Here is a 10,216-nt window from a genome sequence, read left to right on the forward strand (position 1 = left end):
GGAGCCATCTCCTACAGCTGGAACATCCCAATGCCTACAGACTCTGTAAGTACATTCTCTGATTTTGTCTTCTGCAGAGCAGCCAGGGGTGCCCAGGGCTGTCCTGCAGAGCAGCGTCTTGCAGCCCAGGGCGCTGTGCTGGGGCAGGGACTCTGCTGCCTGCCAGGGACAGCTCTCAGCCAGCCCTGGCAGCTGCTTCCCGTGCTGGGGGACAAGGTCTGGGTGGGAGGAGAAAGCTAGTAAGGCTTGGAAGTGTTCTCATGGTGTGGGGAGAATGCTGCATTGTTCAGGACTGCTTCTCAGATGGCATTTAACTGCAGAACATTTCCAAGTAGAGTATACAGGGAGCACAGCAAGGCAGCGACTGCATTAAAGGGAAAATCTTGAATTTGTTATTTAATGGTCTGGGTTGCCTGTATGGGAAATTGCACATAGATATTCATCTCTCAGTTCCGGTAGAAAAACTAAAAACATAAAATTTCTCACAGATTTGAATAAAGCAGGCAGTGACAGAAATCAGCACAGGGCCCTTTACAGGCAGCATCAGTGTCACTTTTCCAGCCTCATCAGGGTTGCTTTGACATTTCCATCAGAGCCTGCAGAGCCAGAGCTGCCCCTGGGCAGTGCCAGAGCTGGGAGGGGTCTGCAGGGCAGAGCTGAGCCCCCAGGGCTGGGCTGGGCTCTGGCAGCACTGCAGGGCCCAGCCCTGGGCACAGGGAAGCAGCTGCTGGCAGGGACAGCTCCAGGCAGCAGAGCCCTGGGCAGGCAGAGGGGGGAAACATACTCCGGGATGTGCTGGGATATTTAAAATCCTCTCCAAACCCAAGTATTCACTGATTTCTTTTCTTACAGATCCCATGTCAAAGCACAGCAAATGTCCAACAGCAGCTCCATCAGGCACTTCCTCCTGCTGGCACTGGCAGACACGCGGCAGCTGCAGCTCCTGCACTTCTGCCTCTTGCTGGGCATCTCCCTGGCTGCCCTCCTGGGCAACGGCCTCATCATCAGCGCCGTAGCCTGCGGCCACCACCTGCACACGCCCATGTTCTTCTTCCTGCTCAACCTGGCCCTCGCTGACCTGGGCTCCATCTGCACCACTGTCCCCAAAGCCATGCACAATTCCCTCTGGAACACCAGGAACATCTCCTACTCTGGATGTGCTGGACAGCTCTTTTTTTTTGCCTTTTTCATGTCAGCAGAGCTTTCCCTCCTGACCATCATGTGCTATGACCGCTATGTGTCCATCTGCAAACCCCTGCACTACGGGACCCTCCTGGGCAGCAGAGCTTGTGCCCACATGGCAGCAGCTGCTTGGGCCAGTGGTTTTCTCTTTTCACTGCTGCACACAGCCAATACATTTTCCCTGCCCATGTGCCATGGCAATGTTCTGGGCCAGTTCTTCTGTGAAATCCCACAGATCATCAAGCTCTCATGTGCTAAAACCTTTCTCAGAGAACTTGGGCTTCTTGCAGTGTGTGCCTGTTTAGGAATTGGCTGCTTTGTGTTCATTGTTTTCTCCTATGTGCAGATCTTCAGGGCCGTGCTGAGGATTCTCTCTGAGCAGGGACGGCACAAAGCCTTTTCCACCTGCCTCCCTCACCTGGCCGTGATCTCTCTATTCATCAGCACCTCATTTTTTACCTACCTTAAGCCCCCTTCCATGTCCTCCCCATCCCTGGATCTGGCCCTGTCAGTTCTGTACTCAGTGGTACCTCCAGCCCTGAACCCCCTCATCTACAGCCTGAGGAACCAGGAGCTCAAGGCTGCAATGTGGAGACTGATGACTGGATGCTTTCAGAAACATTAAACTGCTGGCCAATTTCTGCAAATCACTTGTAATAAAAGTCATATTTGATACTTCTGCTTAGTTTCATTTTGGAGGTTCCTTGTCTTTTTATTTTACTTTTTTCACCTTGTCCACTAAAAAATATGATTGTTTGTGCCATTTCTAATTTTGTTTCTCTCCACCTTCCTTGTGGCAACAGCCTGTGTCAATGATGGGCTATGCTCTTGGTTGCTTTAAAGCAACTAAATGATCTCCCAGCAGAGTTTCCTGCAGAGATGCCCTTCTGTTGCCTTCTCTAGAGCTGCAGCAGCAATGTCTGTATGCAGAGCTGGGGGCAGATCAGTGCTGGCCCAGCAGCTGTGCCCAGCAGCAGCAGCACTTGGTGTTGCCAGTGCTGCTGCCGTGGCCCTGCCCCGCTGCCCTGGTGGCCCTGGTGTTGCTGCATGGCCTGAGTGCTCTCAGGGCTGGGCACAGCCCTGGGGGTGGCAGTGCCGGGGCTGCAGCAGGGACAGGCCATGGGCACTGCTGGGGCAGCGCTGACGCCTCAGCCCAGGCCCTGGGGGCTCCAGGCTCCTTACCCACACTCTCTCAAGAACACACCCAGGCCAATGCTCGGCACAGAAAACCCCCGTGAGCAGCACCAGGCTGGCCGTGGGCAGGCTGGGGGCAAACAGCATGGCTGGGGCTCTGCAAGGGCCCTGGGGCAGACGGGAAGGAGCAGCAGAGCAGGGGCTGATCCATCCCCAGTGCGCTGCACAGCCCAGGGCAGCGTCCCAGAGGGTCCTCATGGAGCTGCCAACAACATCCCCCCTCTGCAGCCCTGGCCTCTCCCCCAGCTCACACAGGTGCCCCATCCTTGCAGGCACAGACACGGCAGCACTGGCTCAGCAGCCCCTGTTTGCATTGCACACAGCAGGCAAGAGCACCCCCATGCTGTTTGTGTGGGGACATGAACCTGAGGGAGCATAAATGCCATCAGCCCCTGGGGCCAGCAAGGGCTGGGGGACACCAGGGAAACCACTCAGCTTTGTCCTGGCCTCTGCAGTCAGCCAGAAAGTTTGTTCCCATCAGCTGGGAGTATCCTGTCCCACTGCAGATGCTGTTGCTGAGAGCCAGGGCTGCCTGGCAGCCACCCCCAAACTGCCCTGAGCATTTCCTTGGCTTCCCCTTTGCTTTCTTTCCTCTTCCTGATACAAATGTCTTCCTATAGCCCACCCCTGTTCCCTCCCCTGCAAACAGTCCCTGTTTGCCTTTCCTCTCTGGCCCCACTCCCCACTGCAGTTCCTGACCTGGCCCCATGGGAACGTCCCTTGGGCAGCAGGATCATCCTACAAATGCTGCAGGAATTGTCTGCAGGCTCCTGCAGTGCCTCATGCTGCTCCCTTGCCAGAGGCACCCCAGGCCAGGGGGGCACATCTGGGCTGCTGTGTCTGGCTCTGGGGCTCCCTGTTCTGGGCAGTGAGGAGGAGCTGCAGAGGCTCTGCAGGACTGACAGGATGGGCTTTGGGGCTGGCAGGAGAAGCTGAGGGACCTGGGCTGCTGGAGCTTCTGAAGAGGATGCCCAGGGCTCCTCCTGCAACTGCTCCAAGGGTACTTTCAGAGAATCCCAGAATCAGCAAGGGTGGAAAAGACCTTGGAGATCATCAAGTCCAACCTGTGCCCTGACACTGTCTTGTCTTCCTTGAGCCTCCTCTTCTCCAGGATAAACAACCACAGCTCCCTCAGCTGCACCTTACAGCTTGGCCTGCTTGGCCACCTGGGCACACTGCTGGCTCATGTCCAGCCTGCTGTCCATCAGTCCCTGCAGGTGATGGAGGAGACCATGCTGCTGTCCAGCCCCTCTGGCACCTTGTGGAGAAAGGGAAGGGAAGGGAAGGGAAGGGAAGGGAAGGGAAGGGAAGGGAAGGGAAGGGAAGGGAAGGGAAGGGAAGGGAAGGGAAGGGAAGGGAAGGGAAGGGAAGGGAAGGGAAGGGAAGGGAAGGGAAGGGAAGGGAAGGGAAGGGAAGGGAAGGGAAGGGAAGGGAAGGGAAGGGAAGGGAAGGGAAGGGAAGGGAAGGGAAGGGAAGGGAAGGGAAGGGAAGGGAAGGGAAGGGTCCAGATCCAATTCTTCCTGAAATGTGGTGTTTGCTGGCACTGCCAGTGCCTTGACCTGAAAATTTCCCTTTTCTGGCACAGCCCAAGTACAGCCATTTGCTGGCACAGAAATACAAAACCTGGCAACTTCCTGCTACTGAGTCTGGCACCTCCCACATCTTGTGTTTGCTGCCCCAGTACCCAGATTTGGAAATTTCCTGGTGCCCGCACAGCCCGAGTCCAGTGATTTGCTGACACAGAAAGCCAAAATTTGGAAATTTCCAGGTTCTGACTCCAGCACCATCCAGATCTAGTGTTTGCTGAGACCGTCAGTGCACAGATTTGGAAATTTCTCGGTGCCTTCACAGCCCAGGTCTAGCAATTTGGTTTTAGCTATCTTAGGCAGAGAAGTTCTTTTGGACTGTGACTTTCCTTTTTCTTGGAACTGTTTAAACCTGCTCTGGACTGAAAACCCAGAAAAACACTGGCAACAGCTCACACCTGTGGGCCCCCGAGCTCTGGGACGCTGCATTCCAGCACCAAAGGGACTTAGAAGAGACCGAGTGAGCCAGCTACAACCCACAAAAAGGACTTTCTCCATTTGCCATTGCTTCAGCACTGTCTGAGGTTTTATTTAATATTATTCATTTTCCATGCTTTTGAATACTTTACTTGTTAAATAAACTGGGTTTTTTTCAGTATTCTCAAGTGAAGTCTTTTCCTGAACTAGTAGGGGGAGGGGACTACTTGAACTTGCTTTCTAGACAGACCCCTTTTGGAGATGTCCTCCCAAAATTTGCCCTATACCAGCACAAACAGTCACAATGAAAATTGCACCGGTGGCATAATTTCCTGGTGGCAAATCTTGCTACATGTGATAAATAGGTATGATTTGTGCTGATAAAAAATTGAAACAGTAATCAATATTGATACAGTAATTAATATTTGAGAATAATAAAACAGTTAATAGTTAAAAGTTGTAATGCCAAAGAAGAGAGGGAAAGGAGGGGCTCCACCCACCCCCCCTTCCCAGCAGATGTTCTCAAGGACCACAGGAAAGAAGCTGAAGATACAGTTGCTAAAAATGACCAAGAACCTGGTTGGGTCCAAGAAAATGCTAATTATAAGGGACTTATTGCTTTGATATGTAGATGCAGTGATATGTTAGTCTTGGCTTATATTGTACTGGCTTGGTGCGCATGTGTAACCCAAAGGTGAATTAAAGGACAACGAAGAAGACTACAGGGCCTTCATCAGTGACGACCCCCAAAGACTTGTGCGACCACCAAACCGAGTGGTGGCGCATGCGTGGTAAAGGTGGTAATGAAGGCGGAGGCAGAAAAGTAACGAACCGAAAATAGGAGGAGATGGCATTGACACATGGCATATAAGGGGTGACTTTTACTTGGCAAGCTTGTACGTGAAGTGTCAAGGGTCATTGAACCCTGCCCTCCATACCCCGCGGTTGTTTTTGCTTATGCGCTATTATTTGAACCAAATTATCCCTTATTTATATATTTTCTAAACTATTCAATTAAAATTGTTGCTACCTTAAATATTGTTTGGGTTTTTTTGATGGGATAATTGGGCAAACATAACATACAGAACCTCGACCTTGCTCTCCATGAGAGATTCTTGGGAAGAGCAGAAAGAAGATTCCTGGAAAACTGAAACAGCTTTCCAGAAGTGAAATGAAAATGAAAGAAACAATCCAAGATGTTTTCCTCTATTTATTTCTATGCTCCCCTTTTCCATGTTGCACTACTTCTCCATCCCAGTAATTCCAGATGCACAGCACCTCCAAGATAGGTGACTTAGTGATTTTTAGACACCCTAAAATACCATGAGCCACACACAGCTTTCCTTCCCCTGTTTTTATAGGAAAGCAACACTGGAGATGTAAGGGCAGTGCTGGACTCAGGTAGGAATCCTACCCCAAGGGAAGGTGCCCCAACATTGTTTGACCCTCAGCAAGGACAATGCACAGCAGCGAGCGAGGGGATTGCTGTGCCAGTGTGCAGGAGTCAGGGCTCTGCATCTGGGCTGAACGATGCAAAGTTCCCGTGTTTGGGCAGACGGAGGGGCTGTCCCCGGGGCGCGCGGGGCTCGAACGTGGGGCTCGTGGGGCGAGCGGGGAACGGACACGGGGACGAACAGCCCCGGTGCTTCAGTTGCAGCAGCGGCAGCGGCAGCAGTAGCGGCGGCAGCACCAAAACAGATACTTTTGAATAGTCTTTCTCCTTTTCTTTCTCTTTCTTTCTCTTTCTCTCGCTTTCCCGCTGTCGGGCACCCTTCCCTCGGGGTCCCTTGCCCGGCGTCCCTCTCCTCACCCCGCCTCCCTCTCCCCTGCAGGGCCGGGCCATGCCCCCGGCCCGCCCCCGGCCCCGGGCGGGGCTGCCCCGTGCCCGGCCCCGGCCGTCCCGCCGCGGTCTCGCCTCCGCCCGGCTCTGGCCGTACTGGCGGTGGCGCTGCTGGGCGGGCATCAGTGCCTGGTGCGAGGGTGGCATCGCCGCCCTTTGCCTCCGCCTGGCCCGAGCCCGGCCCCGGCCCCGACGCAGGGTCCAGTCCCGGCCCCGGCCCCGGCTCCTCCCGGGGCCCGCGGAGGACACACGCGGCGCGGCCGCTCCCGCCGCCTCCGCTGCGGCTTCCCCGGCCCGAGCTCCGCCGCTCGGCAGCGCGGCCGCCAGCCCCGAGCCTCCCGTGCCGCGTTCCCGGGAGCGAACGCCTGGGCATGGCCGGCCCGGGGCGGGTGAGGGGCGCTCGGAGGCCGTTGCTGGCCCCGGGCCGAGCGCTGACAGCCGCGTCCCGCCCGCAGGGAAGGCGCAGCAGGGCCTGAAGGAGCAGTACAGGCTGGGTTCGCTGCTGGGACGCGGCGGCTTCGGCAGCGTCTTCGCGGCCACGCGGCTCTCGGACGGCGCCCCGGTGAGCGGCGGAGGAGGAGGAGGAGGAGGGCAGAGAATGGGGCTGGGCAGGGCAGGCGGCGAGCTGAGCCCGCTGCTCTCCTTGACTTGCAGGTGGCCATCAAAAGGGTGCCACGGAACCGCGTCCTGCACTGGGGCGAGCTGGTGAGTGAGCGGGGCCAGCGGCAGTAGCCGGGGATGCCGGCCGGGGATGAGCCGGGGCCCGGCACGGTGGGAGCCGCCAGGACGCCCCGAGGGAGAGCGGGCGTGGGGCCAGCGCAGGGCACAGAGCATCCCGGCCTGGCTGAGGGCTTCCCGAGCCCCGGCACGGCATCAGCCCCACTGACGACATCGTGCTCCTCCCGCAGCCCGACGGCACCAGCGCACCCCTGGAGATCGTGCTGCTGGCCAAGGTGTCCACTGGCTTCCCTGGTGTGGTCCAGCTGCTGGAGTGGCTTGAGCTCCCCAAGGACATCTTGATGGTGCTGGAGCGGCCAGAGCGGTGTCAGGACCTGCATCGTTTCATTCGGGCACGGCGGTTCCTGCCCGAGGAGGAGGCGCGGGAGCTGTTCCGCCAGGTGCTGGAGGCCGTGCGGCACTGCACCAGCTGCGGGGTCCTGCACCGCGACATCAAACCAGGGAACATCCTGGTTGACCTGGACACCGGGCAGGCCAAACTGATTGACTTTGGCTGTGGCACCTACCTGCAAGACACAGCCTACACTCACTTTGCAGGTGAGCCCACGCAAGGCTCCTGGGCCCAGCATCTCATGACCCAACATCTCCCAGCCCAAGCTGGGTGTGGCAGCAGGGATTCTCCCTTTTGCTGCCCTTCATGGCACTGAGTCTTCAGCTGAGTTTCTTTTGAGCAGGGCTGAGTGGGGAGCCAGCTTCCAGCTGTGGTGGCAGCCTTAGCCCACCACTCTGCCCAGAACTGGGGCTGGGGCAGCCAGCCCAACATAAACACCCATGGGTAGCAGACAGGGGGGACCGGAACCTGTGCCCAGCCGGTTTGGTGTGCAGGTGAGAAAGGGCTTGGACTGCTCCACTCACCTGGTCTGTTGGGGTTCATAATGTTTTTTGGGGCAATGCAGGCAGGGAGGCTGAGAGCATGGTTTTTCCCAGCACTGGGTGGGTTCTTCCTTGTTATGGTCAGGCCTTGCCAGGGCTTCCACTGCCCTCTTCCAGCACCAGTGGCTTCTTTTCCAACCCCAAGTCTGCACACAAGTCCAGGTGCTGGCGAGAGGGCAGTGCTCACCCTGTGTGCCACTGATGCAGCCCCCACATGCCCAGGGATGCTGGGGCCAGGCTCTGGGAGCAGCAGCATCCCCCTGCTGAACTTCATCTGCATTCCATAGGAACACGGTCATACAGCCCCCCGGAATGGACCCACTTTGGCCGGTACTATGGCAAGCCAGCTACCATCTGGTCCCTGGGCATCCTGCTGCACCAGATGGTCTGCGGGGAGCACCCTTTCAGGAGGGGCCAGAACATCAGCTGGGACCATCAGCTCTCGCTGCCACAAAGGCTCTCTCAAGGTGGATCCTCTTCTCTGGGCACAGGGGGAATCCCAGTGCTGGGAGCCAGCAGCGGGCTCGTGGGCATCCTGCACTGGCAGCTGCTGAGGAGGTGGCACATGTCCTGCTCTCCTCCAAACCAGGGAATTGATGGGAGAGTTTAGGCCCAGCTCTGAGCACATCCAGCATGGCCTGGGCATGGTAATGGTGGGGCAAAGCCAATAGGAGCCTTCTCCAACTAACCGGTGGTTTTTGGTTTCTCTGCCCAGAGTGCCAAGATCTGATCAAGCGGTGTTTATCCATGCTGGACTTGGAAAGGCCCTCATTAGAAGAGCTGTTCTGTCATCCTTGGATGCAGGATATTAATCTGCCCTAGAAGAAGGGAGAGAGCCACAGGCACACTTTGATCCAGGGCCCTGGTAAGTTCCAGCTCCACACATGCCTTGGCAATCAGAAGCAAAGGAACCCAGCCCTTTTTGTGCTGCCTGTGTCACTGCACCGGGCTCATGGGATGGGAACACACAGCCCTTGTGCTGGAGTGAGCTGCTCTGCCCAGCACTGGTGGCCACCATCCCAGCTGGTTTTGCTGGTCCTGAGGGCCTGGTCTTCTCCCCAGGGAAGGAGAAAGAGCCCCTGGAGAAGCTGTACCGGGTGGGGATACTCTGCTGCTGCTGGAAAGAGTGAGGATGACACCAAGGATGACAAGCCCTTCCTCAGCCTGGCCAGCTGAAGATGATGGACTTTGATTCTGGCACCTTCTTCAAAGCCAGGCTCCACAGTGAATTTGCAGATGAGTCCACATGCAGGGGAATACTCTCAGATTTGGGCATTGCACAGCCTGGCTTGCAACCAAAGGCTCCCCCTTTGCTGGGGCAGATGAAGCTCATTCTTCAGTCGCTGCCCAGCTGCTTTTGGCATGGCTGGGAGGATGGGCTGGGGTGGGTACGAAATGGGAGTGGGCTCCTGGCCCTGCCAACAGCCCCCAGCACCCACCGTTCCCCGGGCTGGGGCTGGGGCTGGGGCAGCCAGCCCGACACAAACCAACCCCATGGTGGGAGCAGAAGTGGGGCTCCAGAACCTGTGCACAGCTGCTTTGCTGTGCAGGCAAGGAAGGGCTTGGGCTGCTCCACTGCCCTTGTTTGCTTTGGGGTCACCGTGATTTTGGGGGGCAGTGCAGGGGGGAAGAGAGAAAGTGTGGGCTTCCCTCACCCATGGCTGGGTTTTTCCCTACCATGTAGGAGTTGGGCCTTCCTCAAGGCCCTGACAGAGATAAGAGTTTTTACTGTTTTTCTTGTTTTCCCTTTTTGCATCTAATCTCTTTTCAACAATGTGTTGTTTCTTTTCCAGAGGAAGCTAGGTGGAAAGTTCCAGGTGGTCCAGTGTGGATGGGGAAGTGCTGGGGAGCAGCTGTGGCGTGGATGGGCCATGCCCTTGGAGGATGCTGAGGCCATGGTTTGGGAGCAGCTTTTCTTCCAGCCGTGCGTGGCGTGAGGTGGGTCCCTGTGTGTTTGGCAGGGTGGGATCAGAGCTTTTGGGAGCTGGCAGCGAGCACAGGAGCATCCTGCTCTGGACAGCTGCTGAGGGCTGGATGTGCCATGGCTGGCTGCAAGCTGGGCACATGTGCTGCCCTCCTGCTCTGCTCCCAAAGGCAGCAGGGATGGGCAGCTCTGGGCACAGCCAGCATGGCCTGTGCACCGCAGGCCTTGGCACAAGGGCACAGGAGCCCTCAGCTGACGGGCGGTTTCTGCTTTCTCTCCTTGCAGCCGGGCTCTGCGGGTGCTGAGGCTGCTCTGGGCTCTGCCAGGGCTCTGCTGGGCTCAGCCCTGGGCCCAGCTGGGCTGGCTCTGCCCTCACATTGCTCTGACACCTCTGCATCAGACGAGCCCATTGTGAGCACAGCGCCTGAGCTTTCCGCTTTGGCCGGTGAGTGAGACTCTGCT

At 57.0% G+C, this 10,216-nt stretch overlaps 2 protein-coding genes across 2 annotated transcripts; both read left to right on the forward strand.

The window, feature by feature from the left end:
- Positions 1-874: 874 nt before the first annotated feature.
- LOC135460849 (olfactory receptor 14I1-like) lies at positions 875-1,807 on the forward strand. The gene has a single exon (XM_064737805.1). The coding sequence runs from the start codon at positions 875-877 to the stop codon at positions 1,805-1,807; it is 933 nt and encodes a 310-aa protein (XP_064593875.1).
- Positions 1,808-5,163: 3,356 nt separating this feature from the next.
- Positions 5,164-8,652, forward strand: LOC135460850 (serine/threonine-protein kinase pim-1-like). Its single transcript, XM_064737806.1, has 6 exons — positions 5,164-5,202; positions 6,212-6,781; positions 6,874-6,924; positions 7,128-7,494; positions 8,118-8,297; positions 8,546-8,652. The coding sequence occupies exons 1-6, from the start codon at positions 5,164-5,166 to the stop codon at positions 8,650-8,652; spliced, it is 1,314 nt and encodes a 437-aa protein (XP_064593876.1).
- The last annotated feature ends 1,564 nt before the right edge of the window (positions 8,653-10,216 follow it).

This window comes from Zonotrichia leucophrys, unplaced genomic scaffold (assembly GCF_028769735.1).
Source record: "Zonotrichia leucophrys gambelii isolate GWCS_2022_RI unplaced genomic scaffold, RI_Zleu_2.0 Scaffold_108_149671, whole genome shotgun sequence".
Taxonomy (NCBI): Eukaryota; Metazoa; Chordata; class Aves; order Passeriformes; family Passerellidae; genus Zonotrichia; species Zonotrichia leucophrys.